The 18,907-nt window shown below is 47.2% G+C and overlaps 1 protein-coding gene across 4 annotated transcripts; it reads right to left on the bottom strand.

The window, feature by feature from the left end:
- Window positions 1-4,077: 4,077 nt before the first annotated feature.
- ZDHHC22 (zinc finger DHHC-type palmitoyltransferase 22) lies at window positions 4,078-18,478 on the bottom strand. Of its 4 annotated transcripts, none has more exons than XM_048483371.1 (3): window positions 18,401-18,478; window positions 16,149-16,724; window positions 4,078-6,616 (listed from the first exon to the last, which is right to left on the bottom strand). In XM_048483371.1, the coding sequence occupies exons 2-3, from the start codon at window positions 16,708-16,710 to the stop codon at window positions 6,351-6,353; spliced, it is 828 nt and encodes a 275-aa protein (XP_048339328.1). In that variant the 5' UTR covers window positions 16,711-16,724; window positions 18,401-18,478; the 3' UTR covers window positions 4,078-6,350. The 4 variants fall into 4 exon arrangements, with proteins under 4 accessions (XP_048339328.1, XP_048339330.1, XP_048339332.1 ...); XM_048483373.1 differs by lacking the exon at window positions 18,401-18,478 and adding an exon at window positions 17,978-18,085; XM_048483375.1 differs by lacking the exon at window positions 18,401-18,478 and adding an exon at window positions 17,204-17,241.
- Window positions 18,479-18,907: the final 429 nt, after the last annotated feature.

Genomic DNA, 18,907 nt, shown 5'->3' on the forward strand with positions numbered 1-18,907 from the left:
TTCAAGAAAGTTATTGGCAAGCTGGGATTGGTCCAGAGGAAGGCAACCAAAATGGTTAAAGGTCTGGAATCCATGCCCTCTGAGGAGTGGATTAGGAAACTAGGTATGCTTTGGAGAAGAGAAGGTTAAGGGGTGACATGATAGTCATGTTTAAATATTTGAAGGGATATCACGTTGAAGAGGAGCAAGCTTGTCTTCTGCTGCTACAGAGACTAGGACGAGGAATAATAGGTTCAAGGTGCAAGAAAAGAGATTCCATTTAAACATTAGGAGGAATTTCCTGACAGTTAGGGCTGTTCAACAGTGGAATATGCTGCCTTGGAGGGTGTGGAGTCTCCTTCTTTGGAGGTTTTTAAACTGAGGCTGAATGGCCATCTGTCAGGAGTGCTTTGGTTGTGTCTTTTTGCATGACAGGGGGGTTGGACTTGACGGCCTTTATAGTCTCTTCCAACTATCATTCTGTGATTCCTGAGCAAGCCTGTTCCACTGAGGAACTTCTTCCTAATGTTTAGCTGATTTAATTTCAGTTCAATGGTTCTGGTTCTGGTTCAAACTTCGGGGGCAACAGAAAACAACCATCCTCTATTTGACAGCCTCTCAAGTATTTGAAGACGGCTGCCCTATCAGTTATCTCCTCTCCAAGCTAAACATACGCAGTTCCTTCAACCTTTCCTTATAGCCCTCATAGGACTTGGTCACCAGACTCCTCACCATCTTTGTTGCCCTCCTTTGGACGCATTCTAGCTTATCAACATCCTTCTTAAACTGTCATGCCCAAAACTGAACACAATCCTCCAAGTGAGGTCTAACCAGACTACAGAGATACTTTGCATGATCTGGACACTATACCTCTGTTGATGCAACCCAAAATCACATTTGCCATTTTAGCTACCGCATCACACAGCTGACTCATGTTCAGTGTATGATCTACTAAAACTCCTGGATGCTTCGTGTTTACTGCCTTGTTTTTAATCCTTGTAACTCACTTTGTGCATTGTTCATGATCTTATGCTGTTTCCATTGTATTGTTTTCTAATTTTGTAAGTGATAAGGGGTATTTTGCATCACAGTGAAAAAGGACGGACTATAACGTAACTAAAATAATAGAATAAATGCCTGAAATCTCAGCGCTTTCAATCCCAGATATGTATGGGGTGATGTGATTATTCATGGGTGAGAGAAATGCACTCTGCACATGCTTTGAGAGATACCCTGTGTTTAGAAAGACATATTCCAGGTTGATCTCTGCAGTATAGAAAATGTAGAGTTCAGTAAGCTTCTCACTGTGTGTTCCTGTGTCTTGTATAAAGATAAAGGGCGGCGAAAAGTAGTTACTCAATAACTACATGTTGCAGAACCAGACAGGGAAAAAATCGATACGGTTCACTCCCTGCTTTTTCTTCTGTGTAATATTAAAGGCTGCCCAAGCAAAGCTTTGCTTTCCTGCACTCTCATGAAGTAGTTAGAGATCACAGCATAGAAGAGACAATGGTAAAAAAAATCAATACACTTTATTGTTATCTATTAGTGAAAATGCAGCATATTAGATAGGCAGAGACATAAATAAAGGTGTTTCCATGCAAGTACATGTCTCATATAGAAGGCCTGCTTTCTATGTGTGCTAACGTCTATCGATTCCACTGGTGAGTTCTTGAAGAGGATGTCACGTAAAAACACCTCTTTGGCAAAGGTTATGCTAATGGGTTTCCTATGGGTACATCTGAAGCTGCATGAAAGCGGCTCCATGGCTGAAGCCTCTTTTAAAATGGAATGCTAAACTCCGATGTAAGATATGCGACATGGACAACACCTTGAACCACATCCTACCAACAAACATGGGCTGAGCATCTTGTGCAAGGAAAGGGTTCATTGCCCCCAGTTCTTCCAGCCAACTTGAGAGCCGTTACAAGCTTGCACTGTGCCGGTTAATATAAATGTGGCTGTCCCACTGACTTTCCTCCTAACACTAAATCACTGTGGAAAGCCAAAATGGATCTTGGGAATATTAGGTTCTTAAATCTGTTGCTTGCACACCGGAATGGCAACATGTGGATTTGATGTGTCCTGCATGTGCCTTCAGTTGATATGAGGCCCACACTCTATTCCACCCCATGGGATTCGAGTAGGGTTGCCAACTCCAAAATCCTTGGAGATTTGAGAGTGGATCATAGGAAGGGCAGAGTTTGGGGGGAGGGAAGGGACCTCAGCAATGAATAAGATCATAGAGTCCACCCTCCAAAGCAGCCATTTTCTCCAAGGGAACTGGTTTCTATAGTCTGGTGATTTGTTGTAATTCCTGGAAATCTCCAGGCCCCCACCTGGAGATTGGCAACCCCATGTTTGGACTGCTTTGTGGAAATGTGTTCATGCAAGATCCCATGCCAGGTCTAGAACGAACCATGAAACAGGGATAGCTTAAAAAAAATAAGGCACCTAGTGTAGAGAAAATGGGAACACATCAGCTGTTAACCTATGTAACCCATTTTTATCACACCCTTCCATTACAGAATTGTGCTGGAGCAGACCGTAAAGTTGCAATGGCCCAGAAGTAAGGCAAGCTGAGCAATCCCTAGGACTCTGCAAGCCACTACTTCAGGGGCCACTCAGCTGAACCCTGACCAGCAGCATGTAGGATGTTTTTTGGCTCCCCCATTGGCTCCTCCCACTCTGCTGCCAGCTGGAGACAGTGCAGGGAAGGGGCAAGGGATTAACTAAAATGGTTATCGCTGCAGCTGCGGAGCCTGAGCCATTTGCCCCTGCAGGGTTTGGCATAACTCCTGTGACTTACCTTTGCTTGTTACTGGTCATTAGCAGCCCACCAGAAAATTTTCCTGTGAGTGAAATGACTAGTCTGTCCCTGGAGCTCAAGGAGTATAGATGGTTCTCCATTTTATCCTTTCAAGTTATTTCTTGCAAAGTGCTAATTTGGGGCCCTTTATTCAAGTGCTGCTTCTTACAGCTTCCCCTCAATATTTTTCACACTCTCACTCAGAGGCGTTCCTCCCACTGGGCAAAGTGGGCAGTTGCCCAGGGTGCCCCCTTGTGGTGGGCGCCAAAAATACAGGTTCATTGTGGGATTTTTTTGGTATTTTCAGTGTTTTTTCTGTTTTTGGCCTGCAGGGGACGCAGCTTTTACGCTAGCAGCACCAAAATTTCAGGGATTTTTCGGGAGACTTTCCTGATGATATAACCCAGGTTTGGTGAGGTTTGGTATAGGGAGTCCAAAGTTATAGACTCCCAAAGGGAGTGCCCCATCCCCCATTGTTTCCAATTGGAGTTAATAGGAGTTGGGGGCTACACCTTTGAGGGTCCATAACTTTGGACCCCCTGAACCAAACTTCACCAAACCTAGGTGGTATCATCAATAGGGGCTCACAAAGATACTCTGAAGTTTTGGTGCTGCTATCTTAATAATTGCACCCCTGACAGCAGGCACCCCCTAAATTTCCCCAGATTCTCCTTTTAAATCCACCCTCTTCCTGCCAATGCTTGTTTTCTTTCTTTCATTTATTCTCTCAATGCCTAATAAAGGTTGTTATTATTATTATTAAATTCACCCCCTTCGGCATGGATTTAAAGGGAGAATCTGAGGTCCCCAGTTTAAACATTGAAAGTGATACTGTTTCAGGGTGGGGGAGAATCCACCCCAAAATAGCATCACTTTCAATGTTGTTTAAACTGGGGACCACAGATTCTCCCTTTAAGGTGAATTTAAAAGGAGAATCTGGGATCCCTAGTTTAAACACCATTGAAAATTATGCTGTTTGGGGGTGGATTCCAGCATCACTTGTTTAAACTAGGGACCCAGATTCTCCTTTTAAATCCACCTTAAAGGGAGAATCTGGGGTCCCCAGTTTAAATAACATTGAAAGTGATGCTGTTTTCCCCAATTGGGGGGACTGGATACAACACCATAAAATGTTTTCATAGCAGTAATAAAACATTTTGAAAGCATTTTGAAATTGTTTTTAAAAAATATTTCTGCTGTGTGGCATGGCCTATTGCTGTGTTTAGATTTGCGAGTTGGGGCATGTTCTATAATGTGATGGTGACTTTGAAACGACCTGGTGTAAAAAATCATTGTTTGGTCACGGTGGGGGAGGGTGGCCGCCCAGTGGGGGGGGGGGCATCAAACTCAGGTTTTGCCCAGGGCTCCAGTTTGCCTATGTACGCCACTGCCCTCACTTGGATGCTGTCTGTCCCTTGCATAATTATATCTCATACTAATTTACTCATAAGATGGAGAAAGATGGTAGCCTCTAAGAGACCTGGAGGAAAGAAGCAGGGGCAATAAAGGGGAGAATGTTCAGGAGGGCCTGGATCTCAAACTCAAAAGTAGATTTGGGGGCAGGAGCAGAGATTGATGTCCGTTACAATAGTGATGTCAGTGTGTCATTTCTGATGCAAACTCAGGAGTGATGTAGGGTAATTCTAAGAGTTGCCAGAAATTCCGGGGTGCAGCATAGAGTTTCCAGCAATTCCTAAAGCTACTCTTAGTCCATTCTGGGTTTTCCCCAGAGGTAATGTAGCAAAGTCACTGTTGTTGTTTTTTAAGTATCCTGCCACATCTCTGAGTGGCGCTGAAAAAAAAAAGGGCTGCTGGTGGGAGATCTCCACCATAGCGGGGGACCTAACAGTGTTATGAAAGGGAATCTCAGACTTAGACACTTGTTAATTTAGTTGACATTTGACAGGTTTCACAACTTGTTTTAATGTGCATCATGTGTTGTCATTGATTTATTTTTATGATGGCCTTGAGAGCTGAAAGTGGTCCAGGCATTTCTGGACTCCTGAGAGGGCCGAGTGGAACGCTGCGTGGATTCTTGCCCTTGATGCTGCTACACACTTCTGCTGTCCAGGGAATGGCTGACCCTTCAAACTCACTCAGGAAATTACTGGCAGATTCCTATCCCACAGGGCTGCTGTCAGCCAGCCACCAGCCAGGCCTCAGGGGCTTCTGGGAATGCACCCAGCTGGGGGACAACAACAATGGGTGGAGACTTTTCCACTGCCTCCTCCCACACTACTGGTGGCCAGGATCTGCCACTCAGTTCAGATGCTGGCCTGTGGCATCACTGGAGGAGTCAGCAAGAAAACCTCCGCTTATTGTCCTTGTTGCTCTCGGTTGGGGCCACGAATGTCCCTGGTCCATTTTAATAGCCTGATTCTCTCTTTTTAACCCCACCCCCCCCACCCCCAATGTTGTTTCTGATCATGCTGGCCTTGTTAGGTTTTTAAAATGCTACAAACCCCACTAAACCCTGTGCAGCAAGAGTGGGTTAAGTCTATCCACCTAAGCAGTGATGCTTCTCACGTGACATTTTTTGTGGGGGAGGGGGGAAAACACTCCTGCCTGACGCCAGCCTGTCTTCCAGAGTCTCCAGACCAATCCCTCTCTCTGTTTGGTCTTTTCACAGCTCTGCCTATTCACTCCCCTCTAATCGCACATATTCTCCTCTGCACCCCTGCCTTAGCAGTCCCCAGGACTGTAACATTAGCACACTCTCAAGCGCGACCTTTCCATCCACAGCCCCTTTCTCTCCTGGCTCAGTATCACTCTGCTCAACCCCAGTAATCCTGCCCGTTGATCTCGGAACCAGGCGGGCTTGGAGTGCTGCTATCAGGCAGGGATCAGGGCAGGAGGCTTGAAAATGAGTCTGATTCTTGCGAGCACACAAAAAAACAGCCTGTCAGCCAGCAGATCTGGCCCAGCTATTAACTGCTATCTCTGGCCACTGGAATGGAGGAAGGTGGTTAGAAAATGGGCAGAGAAGTGCTTTCCATTTCGGAGACTGGCGGGCAGCCTCCATCTGCCTCCCCAGCAGATTTCGTTCTGAAGAGGTCCTGACCGACCACACGAGGCTGTTCTGGTGACACAGGCAGCTTGCTATATTCAAGCTGTAGAAAGCCGCAACTAATGCAGTGGGCAAATCCCAGGGGAAGCCCTTGGCTGTACTTACAACCTACCCACACACAGCAACCCAGACTGCTTTTGAGATCACACTCCAGCTCCTAAGCATGCAAGACAGGTGGGGCGGGATGATGGAGGGAGAGGGGGTGGGAAGTGTGGGAATGATTCAGTGGCTCAAGGGAAGATCTGGTGAATACTTTTAGCAACCCTGGAGATTATTGCTCCCTGCATGGTCGGTGACCAGCCTCCTCTCCTAAAACGGGGCATGATCCCAGCTTGTTTGCTAATCGCCTTCTGCTTTGATAGCTTGCAAGGCTAGGAGATGGGAGAAAAGTACAAACACCTCGAGTGACACATTCCCTTACAGACAGCAAATGTGTGTGTGCCCACGTCCAGGTGTGCGTGCATGCGCAAGTGAACTTAGGTGTGCTGGGAGGCATCACTTCTCCTTCTGCCTGTGATAATCACTTCCGACATTGAGCACGGGAATGAGAAGTCCGAGCAGCCACCTCTTCCCGAAGACCTCCTGTAGGTTCTTCCTCCAGGTCCGAGATCGTGCCACTGTCCCCTTCCGCACTTGGTGTCGCGTTTGTCCCCGCAAGATCAACAGCATTTGGTGACAGCAGAAGCCAGCACAGGCGAGTCCAATTCCCAGCCAGAGATACAGCATGAGGATGACAAACATTTCTGAGCTAAGAAGAGCTCCTACCGAACCACAGCCAAGGGAGGTGGGGAAAGAAAGGAGAAAAATGTTTTATCAGTGTTTGATCATTGTCTGCATGCTTCCAGGAACAACCAAGCTATCAATTCTTTGGAAATAAAGGGCTGTGCACGCAGCACATTTAAAACACATTGGAAAGGCAGTTTTCTGCACTCCAGGATGAGCATGAGCCAGGACAATAGTCAATATTCATAAAAGCAGGCGTTTTTGTTTCCCACACCCACTACCAGTTACGCAGGCTGAATAGCCTGAAAAGACACCAACCCCTGCCAGCAATACTGATTTGCAAGAGACTGTCCAAAGTTTCCCACATAGCTGGACTAAACCAAAGAGATGATACACCCAGTTCTTGACATTAGAGCCCTTCGGGCACGTACTTCATGAGCTTTATTTGAAGCAGTTAATGCCAGTCTCCATTTTATGCTAGAGGACAGTGGAGTGATCCGTGAGAGAGATTTTGACTTAATATTGAAGGCTTTCATGGCCAGAATCAACTAGCTGTTGTGGGTTTTCCATGCTCTGTGGCCATGGTCTGGTATTTTTTTGCTCCAAATGTGTCACCTGCTATAAATGCAGATGAAATGTTAGGAGCAAAAACTACCAGACCATCCATGACCACGTAATCCCAAAAGCCCACAACAGCTATTTTGACTTACCTTTAGGGATTGGCCAGAGATGTAGTTCCAAGGGGGCGGGGGGGGGGGCACAACACACTGGGTGCATGCCCTGCGGGGGCGTAACATGGCGGGGTGTGGCGGGGGCGGAGGACACGTCAGTGCACCAGGCGCTTTCCCCCCTCGCTCCATCTCTGGGATTGGCCTGTTCCTGCTGCTATATTATTTATTTGTTTCTTTACTTCAGTCATATCCCACCTTTCTCCCCAACAGGGATCCATACTGCTTACATCAGTGATGGCGAGTCTTTTCGAGACCGAGTGCCCAAACTGCAACCCAAAACCCACTTATTTATCGCAAAGTGCCAACGCGGCAGTTTAATCTGAATAACCCCCTCAAGCAGAGGCCAGCCTGCTATAGCCTCCAGCAAGTCCCACATGCACCGCTCTGCACCTGTCTAGCATCTCTGCCGCCTCGCCCCCCCACCCCCCACCCAGCAGCAGCCACCTGGAGTACAGGCACCAGGCCTGCCAGCTGAGTCCTCCTTGCTCACTGAGGTGCACGCACATCAAGTCCAGCGGCCCAGACCAGCCTAGATGTGTTGGGGGACAATTCCCCCCCCCCACGATGAACTCTGTGCACACGTGCCCACAGAGAGGGCTCTGAGTGCCACCTCTGGCACGTGCCATAGGTTCGTCACCACTGGCTTACATCATTCTACGGCAGAGTGGGGTTTTGAATCTGAGCCACCAGATCTTAGTCTAGTGCTGTAAGCACAACAATACACTACACTGGCTCACAATTTTTAGAGATAGATTTAAAGCAGTGGTCCCAGAGGCATCATGGCAGCTACTGCTGTGTTTCCTGGCATCCACTTGCTTCTTTACCAAAGCACCTGTTTCCCAGAATAAAGAACCAATCCTGCCTTTCCTCCATTTCACGGGAGTCAGAAATGCTACAGAAAAGTCCAGGAGGTAGTCACTGTGTGTGCATATTTTTCCTTCTAAGAAAGACCCAACATGCTTTCACTGTACAGATGATACTGAAAACTGGTACCTGAATAAATATGGGATTTAAATTGCATATTTGGTTGTAACATGAGAATTACTCAATGCACGTATCAAGAAAAGCCAAGGGCTCCCTCTACGCAGATAAAAAATGCTTTCATTTTAATGTGTACTGGGTTACTATAACTTGTGAACAGGGTGTCATTGCATTATCTGAGGGAAGAATCTCTATCCAAATTAAGGGTATGAGAAACTCAGAGGCATAGCTCCAAGGGGGGGAGTGCATGACGCACTGGGCGCACACCCCTGTGGGGGTGTGGTAAGGGTGTGGTGGGGTGGGGGCGTGGCATGGCATGGCATGGCATGGCATGGCAGGGGCGTTTCAGGGTGGGGCGGGGGCAGGGGCAGAAGACGCGCCAGTGCACCGGGCGCTTTTCCCCCTTGCTGCGCCTCTGGAGAAAGTACACTTTCATCATGATTATATTTAATTCCTTTTTTTTTAGGACTCAGCCCATTTTCAGAGGTGCCAGACGATGACAGTTTGAGGTTGAGATGTTAATTCCACTGTAAAAAAAGAGCCTGTGGGCTAGAGATTGCTTCCAGGACTGGGTCTAGAGAAATTTGGCACATATGTCATTGAGCTGTGAATTGGTTCAGTAGGCAAAATGAAATAGACCTTTGCTGTCTGCTCTGGCTGTGGAATGCCTATTTCCACAGTTCTTTCATCTGGACACAGGCTCCCAAAATTTCTACATAGTCCCCTCCCCAGCAGACCCCCCACTAATATCCATCATATGTTGCATTAGCCTCATTTAGCCTGCAGGATCATCTTAGTGTGATGTATTCTGCTTGCTACATGCACAGGTTTCCTTCTCCCATAAGAACCTCTAGTTTCACATGCTCTTTTCATAAAGTGCTAAAACGTGTGAAAACTGGGAAAGGACCTTGAAAAGATGTTCCTGCGCGAAACACGTGGCTGCATGAAAAAGCAGATGTAAGATCAAGCTGAAAGTAACTTCTTTTTCTGAGAGGCAAGTAGGCAAGCACACATCATGGGTTTATTTTTAAAAGTTGGATGAACAACCCTGAACAACACTGAGAAGAGGGAGCAGGGAAAAAAAGGATGGAAAACATTGAGAAGTTATTGCCAAACAATGCTACAGGTCACAGTGAAGTTGTTACTTCTTTGGGAAGGCGCTAACATTCCTATTCAGAAAGCCAGAAACAGGCCAAATCTCAGCAGCTTTTTGTTCAAGCTATTAACAGTGTTTATTGGAACAACAGAAAACCAACCAGGGCAGATGTGCCACTAGAGGAAATTGGGGGGGGGGAGGGGGACTCTCCTGAAAATAAAACTGTTAAGGGATTTTCAAGTGGCCTAATCTGTAGCTAGAGGCACATATTTCTCTTTACAATTTATACAGTGGGCTGAAACTCTTTACACTGAATTGTGAATGTAAGCCAGATTTCTTCCATTCTTATCCGGGTGCTGTGTGGTTTCCGGGCTATATGGCCGTGTTCTAACAGCATCCTCAGATCCTCTGAAGATGCCAGCCTCAGATGCAGCCGAAACGTCAGGAGAGAATGCTGCTAGAACACGGCCATACAGCCCAGAAACCACACAGCACCCAAGTGATTCCAGCTGTGAAAGCCTTTGACAATACATTAATCGGGTATTCCTTTTACACAACGTAAATTATCTGCAATGAAAGCTGTGTGCTAACTTTGAGTGACTGCGTTACAGAGGACATTTTCAATTTCACCTGATTTTAGACAAGTCTTGTACAGAATCGCACACAGGCTGGAATCCATCAATCTAAATATACACTAAGGTTTGGGGTCAAGGACGTAGGTATAGATTTTTAATGGGGGGGGTTCGGGACCACGCCCCTGAGGGCGTGGCCATGTCTCCCCAAGCCCCGCCCTGGCCTCAGTACTTTGTAAAAAAAATATATTTTACATTTCTACCCCGCCAATTTCCCAAGGGACTCAAGGCGGCTTACATACTTATAAAAATACAATAATATAAAACGTTACAAAGTGTAAACATTAAAACATTACAAAAATATAAACATTTGGAGGATATAAACATATATTAACAGAAATATAAACATTTGGAGGATATAAACATATATTAACAGAAACATAAACATTTGGAGGAGCTTAGCAGAGAAGAAAGAGAAGGGAGCGCTCTAACACATTTGGGAACTCTATTCTTCTTCCCAGAGCTCTCCACTGTCATCCTTACAACAGCCCTCCAAGGTAGCAGAGTCTGAGAACATGTGACTGGGCCAAGGACATCCAGCTAGCTTCTGCAGTGGACTGGGGATTCGAACTCGGGGCTCCCAAATCTCAGCATGACACTCTACCCACCACACCCCGCTGCCCAGTCAGAGACGGGCCGAGAGGCTCCTATCTGGTCAGGTGTTGCAAGCGGGGCAACTCCCTAGAGGCCAGAGACGGCTGACGAACTTCCTGCCCCCCCACCCCCACCGGCTGGGCTCCACAGCTGGCAGTCCCTTCTGCCCTGTCCATTCCAGGCAGAAGGAGGTGTGCCAGCTGAGAAAATGGAGCCCGGTGCAAAATCTGAGTTTTGCGCGCATGCCCCCACTTAAGGGCAGCCCGGCTGTGATGCTTGGAATCCACCCCAAACACCAAGCATCACTTTCCAATGGTTTTTAAACTAGGGAACCCAGATTCTCCTTTTAAGTCCATCTTAAAGGGAGAATCTGGGGTCCCCAGTTAAAACAACATTGAAAGTGATGCTGTTTGGGCATGGACTATCCCCCACCCTTAAACAGCATCACTTTCAATGTTTAAACTGGGGACCTCAGATTCTCCCTTAAAATCCATGCCGAAGGGGGTGGATTTAAAAGGAGAATCTGGGGAAATTTGGGGGGGGTGCCTGCTGTCAGGGGTGCAATTGTTAAGCTAGCAGCACCAAACTTTTACGGTATTTTTAGGAGACCCTTCTGATGATACCCCCCAGGTTTGGTGAAGTTTGGTTCAGGGGAGCCAAAGTTATGGACCCTCAAATGTGTAGCCCCCCTCTCCTATTAGCTCCCATTGGAAACAATGGGGGATGGGGGCACCCCCTTTGGGAGTCCATAGCTTTGGACCCTCTAGACCAAACTTTACAAAACCTGGGTTGTATCAGTAAGAGACTCACCTGATGATATCACCCTCAAATGTGTAGCCCCCATCTCCTATTAGCTTCCATTGGAAACAATGGGGGATAGGGCACCCCATTTGAGAGCCCGTAACTTTGGACCCTATGAACCAAAATTCACCAAACCTGGGTGGTATCATCAGGAGGGTCTCCTAAAGTTACCCTGAAAGTTTGGTGCTGCTAGCTTAAAAACTGTGCCCCCTGCAGGCCGATAATTAAAAAAACCCTCTAAAATACAAAAAACCCACAAACGGGGGAGGGGGCGGAGCTTCAGACATGTAATAGGGAGGGAAGGTTGAACCGAGAACCCTCCCCTTACCTACATCCTTGTTTGGGGTTTGTGATTCTCAAACAGCAGCCATCCATGCTACATGGATTCATTTAATGGGTCTTTCAAAAGCAAATTAAGGTAGGGTCACTTACTTTTGACTCCTGAGTTTAAAGTTTTTGGAGCCTATTTCTCAAATGCCAAAAAGGGTGGAGGATACCACCCAAGTTCTCAAGCATACGTCAAGCAGATATTTGGACCTCAGCATGTTTATTCCATCTCATGCCTTTTATTTGGACTTTTCAAATAAATGTCTTGTTCTTTGATTTCAGAGAATTATCTGCAATGAATTAATTTATTTTTTGCTGGGTAACAGAACTGATGTCATTGAGACAAGGCTAATTTATAACCCTTTTCCAAATGGCGCTGCATCTTGAATACTGATACTGTGATTCAGAGAAACAGGCACCCTGCTCAAAGAAGTACACACAGAGAGATCTGTTATCTCTGTGAGGATGAGCAGGGCAGCTGCTACAAGCTAGAAAATTATTCGTATGTTAGAGCAAAGGCCAGCGACCACACTCTAAACTGGTCATCCTTCTTTGCCTGGCCTGATGTTCTTCTATACAGTGTGAGTCAAGGACTGGGTTCAGGGGTTGCCTTGACAGCGAGAAGTGTGTGGGGAGGAGGGCACCAATGATGATTTAGATGAGATCTAGATACTGAGAGTTCTACTATAGAGCAATGGAAGCAATTTACGCAGTTTCATGACATTCATCACTACATTTACATAACTATCAAACCCTGCATAGATAAGTCCTTCAGGGTTTTCTAGAGGCCTTTTGTAATGTTACAATTTTAACCTGAATGTGATGTTGCCAAGAGAAGAGGAGGAGGAGGAGGAGGAGGAGGAGGAGGAGTTTGGATTTATATCCCCCCCTTTTCTCTCCTGTAGGAGTCTCAAAGGGGTTTACAAACTCCTTACCTTTCCCCCCTCACCCTGTGAGGTAGGTGGGGCTGAGAGAGCTCAAAAGAACTGTGGCTAGCCCAACGTCACCCAGCTGGCGTGTGTTGGAGTGCACAGGCCAATCTGAATTCCCCAGATAAGCCTCCACAGTTCAAGTGGCAGAGCGGGGAATCAAACCTGGTTTCTCCCGATTAGAATGCACCTGCTCTTAACCACTACACCACTTATAAGAAAAAGTTCTGTCAATAAGAGCTGCTGGAGAATTATACTAGGAAAACCAGTTTCATACAGAGGTGTATCTAGGAAAAATGTAGCCCGGTGCAAAACATGAGTTTTCTGGGGAGCGTGGGTAGCCCCCCTCCCCCACCACAACCAAACAACTTTTTTTTGCACCAGATCTTGAAGTCAGTATATGGAAAGGGGAAAGAAGGAGGAGTGTGGGGGGCAATTCCCCCCATGTGACTACATGGCTGCAGCCTGGGGACATTTGACCCCACATGTCCCCTTGGGCAGTACGCCTCTGATTCCACACCTCCTGTTTTAGCAGGGAACACTAGAGAATTCCTCCCCACTCCCCAGGATCTACCTGTAAGACATTCAATAAATCCTTCCGTTCCCCTCACCCACCTATAAAGACTCTAAGTACAATAACTTCCTCAAATTCAGATTAAGTTCAATTTCTAGTCTTGGCTCAAAGAGAAAATCGACACAGTATAAGGAGAGCAGACCAGCATCTCATTTTCAACTATGGACCATCAACCAATGCTTTCAAGCAGCCCACCAGCAGCAGCAGCTTTCCTTTACTGTTCCCCCCACCCACTGGTATTCAGAGCTAAATTGTTGCTGATCATGGTGATTCCATTTAGTGGGCTTGGCTAATAATGTTGATTTTCCATTCATTGTTAAATCCTCTTTTTTTTAGAAAAAAAGCCATCTAAATTAATGGCCACCCACCACAGCTTTGTACAATGCACACAGCTGTTTATTCTGAGATTCTTCTGTAAGCTTGAACCAGTTGTTCTGGGGAACTATTTACCACTGCTTTCTAAATTCAGTATCATTTTCCTATCCATGTCAAGTCCCATTAGCTTCAGCAGGCATCATGGACTCCAAAGACTGGGAAATAGATCTGGAAAGCAAGGAACAGGCATGCCTAATTTCTCTGCTGCGAGAGGGACTTGAAAGGGTGCCTTGGACATCTGGAGAGAAACATTAATTGGAAGCCCTTTCAGTGCTTAGGCTCTGGTGACAGATGCACACAGACATTTTGCCAGGAAAGGCTGTGAGCTTAATTTGGGGTCATCTTCATAACAGTCACCAGCAAGAAAGACCTGAACCCTTTGTTTCCTCCTTCCAATTAGAGGGTCTTTTCCTAAACGACTTACCTGAAAATACATCCAGTTTCTTAATCTCTTGCTTAAAGCAGGTAAATAAACAGCTGAATTTTTTTGCCAATGATTCTTTCTGAATGAAGTTGGCAACAGCTGAATATAAGGCATCTCTCTCTCTCTCTTTCCCTGCCTCTCTTTGCCTCTCTCAAACACACACACACACACACAGAGCTCCCACACTGTTTAGTCTCTGAATCTGCTTTTCTTCCAGATGGACATGAGGCAATCTCATGATTACAGTGGTGCTATAATAGCCCAGTTTGGTCAGAAATGCTGTGTCATGCTGGCAATGTTTTGAAATACTAGCATGGATATGAAATGTGCTCCAGCCTAGCTAAGCTACAATTCCTCGGGCCATAAGAAGTCAGTTCCAGTAGGACATGTTGTAATGGATGGACTGACATAAAAGAAAGTCATTTCATTTCTCCCCCCTTCAAGCCATTTCTTTATCTTAACAATAAGGGGAGAAAGTGTCAAGTGGGCAATAAGATGACCCAATAAGATGACCCGGTCTTAAATGTATGCAGTCTCTAAAATCATGCCACTGGAAAGATCGGAGCCTGAATTAATGCCAGGACTTCCCAGACATCAGAATAAATGTGGGGCAGTCCTATTACCACCATGCACAGACACACTGTCATTGTGATCAAGGCTTAGCTAATGGGAGGGCTAATGAAGAATGAATCCAGGAATCATAGAATCAGGGTGGGAATGATAGCTAAGACCCTGATAAGATAACTACCACTACCACTATTACTACTGCTTCTCCTCCTCCTCTTCCTCTTCCTCCTTCTCCACAATTTTGTAATGCTGAACACAGTCCAAACACCAGAATGAACCTGGCAAGCTGCTAGTTTAAGAAATCGATCCAACTTTTTTTTAAAAAAAAACCCTCTCCTTTGAGTAAAGAACATCCTAAAAATAATATTGCGGGAAGGAAGCTGCAAGTATATTGATGTTTATGTCCTTATCATCTATACAAATTCACCCTACTATCTAAAAACCAAGCTGGATTTATTTGGTTTTAGTCATTACAAACAATATATATTTGTAAAGACTACACTCAACTAGCCTGTGGATCATCTAAATCCTCATATGTAGACCATGACCTTTCTCTAATCCTGCCTTGGCTGCACAGGGCTAACAACAGTTCCCTTTAAAGTATTTTTGTCTGTCAACTGAGGGAACACAATATGTTCACAGCCGCTTTCAGGACATTGGGTTTGTATGAGTGTACACAGATGGTGCAGATGTGTTTTCATTTTGACTATCCTGTCTGACTGGTTCTTGAATTTGGATATGGGAAACAACAGTGGAAGTTATTCAAACTGCAGCAAGCAGAAACTAGAAGCTGAGTGCAAGCTGAGGGAAGAAGGCAGAAATGAAGCATCGTGACATTAGGGCACCTTGGTTTGTGATCAGAAAGGTCAGGGCTGGACTTTCCTCCAAACTTGCTCCACAGAGCCCTTCCTAGACTTGCTTCATTGGACAGATCACATTGGTTCTGCTTCTCTCCCTCTGCTGGGAGGCATAGGTGAAGTGAAGCTTAAAATGATTGTTCATTGATATTGATTTTCTGTAGATGCTGCTCCTGCATTTGCCATCGGAAGGGATGCAATGCTTGGAATGGAGAAGAACTAAAGCCCTGGCCAGTGGACAGAAGCCAACAGGAAGCGAGACTGCCCCTCTCTGTGCAGGACATAATAAAATCCGTGCTACCATCTTTCATCGTGCACTAAACCTTTTGCATCGATGACAGCCTTGGACTGGTTCTCCTTGACTCACCCTCAGGAATTGCTTTTCTTAGAACCTAATAAATTATAAATAGGATGTAGCCTGGAGGAGGTCTTAATCTCCATTCCAAGATGGTCTTTGTTCAGCACACTGATTTGAGATGGCTCAGTCAAAGCACAGAGCCATTCCAGTAGGAACTCCATGAAGAGGCATGTAGGTGGCATCCTCATATCTGCCTAAGGGTCCCCACCCTTCCACCCTTCCAACCCATAACAATTATTTTTTTTAAGAAGTGAGATCAGGTGAAAGGGGAATGGAGGGGATGACTCCAAAACATTCCTTTTCTTTCAAGAGGTTGATGCTTACCTGAGAAGAACTGGCTGATGGAATGAGGCAGGAGAGTCAGGAAAGCCAATGGGTTGGTGAAGGATGTAGATAGTGCTGCCGAAATGTAAGCCACCCCAGTCACAAGGGAATCAAGGCAAGCCAAAGAGGTGTACAGGCAGAACATGAGAAAGTTCCGCATATTTCTGCTACCAATGCAGTTCCCTGTGAAGAAACAGTGATGGTCATGCTTTTGAGTGGCTCTGGCACATAGTCTACAGAAGTGGGTGCCGGGCAAAGCTGAGCCAGGGATCCTGTTTCCATTCGGCCAGTTGGCCACTGCTTCACCTCCTGAGCCCAAGTTCAGGCCTTTGCTGAGATCCTCTGGTGAGTTCTGGATCACCAGGATGTAGTTACCCAGAGCATTGGCTGAGAGGAAGAGGAAGAGAACTCCATGCAGCAGAGCAGAGGAGAACAGCGGGGTGGTGGAAGGGTCTTTAAACATGGTGGGAATGAAGAGGAAGAGCTGGAGGATGAAGGTCACCACAGAGATGCACAGGAAGTAGGCTGGAGCCACCACATTGAGGAACCTGAGAACTAGCATGGTAGGTCACATTCCTGCAAGGGAGAGCAAGGAGAGAAGATCACTGCCCGCCTCGCATAGACTGACTCCTTCCATTTCCCACCCAAAAGATTCCCCATGCCTCCCTCCCAGTCTGCTGCTGTCTCTCCCTCCCACCCCCCTCCAATGCAAACCTCACCCCCACTTCGCTGCTGGAGACACTCAAAGGGGAAAGCTGGCTTTCACTCTCCCGGCTTCAGGTCTGGATCCTGGGAACTGGCCAGTAAGGCTGTCCCGATATGCATGGGTCTGCAGTCTCCGGAGAGAGTCCCTTCAGGGGCTGGCCAGCCTGCCGGAACCAAGCTCGCCCTGCCGCTTCCCAGACCAGGAGTTCCTATCAGATGTGGAATACATTGTTTATTTTTATGTTCCTGTTTGATAGATGGGCGGGGGGGGGGGGAGGTCTAATCCACCGCAATACGGATCCAAAGCAAGGCACTAATTTAGCCTTTCAAGCCACACATCGGCAGATTACCTCCGCAGCCGTTGTCCCGACATGCACCTCATTGGGAAATACACAAAACAGCTGCTTAAGTGCTGCCCAGCTCCCGCGGCGTGTAAGGAACTCTGCAAGGAGTCCCTCGTGTGTGTGTGTATGTGTGTGTGTGTGTATGTGCGTGCCACTCTGTTTCTCTTTGCCTGCCCCTCTCTGGATGTCTGTCCGGCATCTCCTACAGTCAATACCCATTATCAAATAAAGCAGTCAAACCATTCACTCCCACCAGCCCCCGCGGCCACCCCCAACGCTGGGGCGCACACAGACACCCAAACATGGAGGTGTTCCTGCAAAGCGACTACTCCCCTCCTTCCCACCCACCCTTTAGCACAGCCTCTCTACCCTTGGCTTTCTCTTCCGAAACAAATCCATGTACGACATATATTTTAAAAGGATCTGGGTTTTGCTTTTAACTACTGAAAATCATAACAAACGGAGCAGCCGGTTCTAGCAGCCGCGGCTTCCCTCCTCCTGTCCTCCCTCTCGGCTGTCCTCGGTGCAACGCAAACTTAAGAGCCGGATTCTGACGGGAAGATGAGGAGCCCTTTGCACTTCCACGATCTGGGAGCCGCTGGGAACTTTTCCGTGCCTGCGCTTCAGTCCTGCTGGCAGGTGACTCGGGGAGAGACCTGCCAGAAGCCGCCGCTCCCCGCCTCTGCTCGGTCACTTTCCCCAGGTTGGTCTGCAAGACCCTTTCAATGCCCTTGAAACCCCCCCGCCCGCTGCCTTGGTGACGCACCCCTTCCGATTTACCTGGATAATAAGAAGCCGCGGTCCCTTCAGCACCGGCCGCCCTGTGCGCCGCGGAGCTTCAGGCCAGCTGCTGTCTTTCCCCCCCTTTCCAGCAGCAGCGGCAACGTGAACAGCAGAGGCGCTGAGAGAGCTCCCGTTAGCAGCTCCGCTATAGCGCCAGCCCCCGCCCCCCCCCCCCCCGGCTCCCCTCGCGGCCCCGGTAGGAGTCGCCTCCCCTCGCATAGGGGAGCTGTGCGCTCCTTCAGTCCCTCTAAGGAGGAATAGCTTCGGGAACGCCAGCGGGGAGCTGTCCCTTCAGCACCACTAGCGGGAGCTGTCCCTTCAGCACCACCGAGGGCAGTCCTCAATCGCAAGGCATAAAAGCCATCCCAGCACATCTTAAGGGCATGCACCTTTACCTGGGGTCCCTCCAGCCAGCCTCACCTGCAGAAGCCCCGGCCACCTCCTCCTGAACGCTCCGGAAAGTAACGACGCTTCGAGTGCTCAAGGAGAAAAATGATCCTCAACTCTCTGTGGCTTGGCTCTGCTCTCCTGCAGCTGCCAGATGCCGCTCCCATCCCCCACCCCGTCCTCGGTAACTCAAAGGATGGGCCACAAAGTAAGAACTGGGAAGTCTGAAGGTACAATGTGATGTTCTTTATGTATAACTAAAATCCAGAGTTTCAGAGAGAGTTTGTTCCAGCATGCATGTGGGGAAATAAATTGTGAGCGAAGTTTTTGTGCGTTTGGGGTTTTAACAATATGCTGGGTTCTTTCTTAACATGAAATACATGAAGAAACAGAAGACAAGGAATAGCAAAATGAAGATCATTACTGTTTCCTTTACATCTTCATAAGTTATGAATCATAACCTCACACTAATAGCATTTTCTGGGACTAACTACTTGATTGGTCAAAGGTTTCCACAGACGCCTACAGCATACTGCTTAA

This window comes from Sphaerodactylus townsendi, linkage group LG02, assembly GCF_021028975.2.
Source record: "Sphaerodactylus townsendi isolate TG3544 linkage group LG02, MPM_Stown_v2.3, whole genome shotgun sequence".
Taxonomy (NCBI): Eukaryota; Metazoa; Chordata; class Lepidosauria; order Squamata; family Sphaerodactylidae; genus Sphaerodactylus; species Sphaerodactylus townsendi.

Bases quoted from the DNA above. Each gene is read 5' to 3' on its own strand.
- ZDHHC22 (XM_048483371.1), bottom strand. From the start codon at position 16,710: ATGCTAGTTCTCAGGTTCCTCAATGTGGTGGCTCCAGCCTACTTCCTG. The intron at 6,617-16,148 runs GTAAGCATCAAC...GTGGTTCGGTAG, and splicing joins CATCAGCCAGTTCTTCTCAG to GAGCTCTTCTTAGCTCAGAA.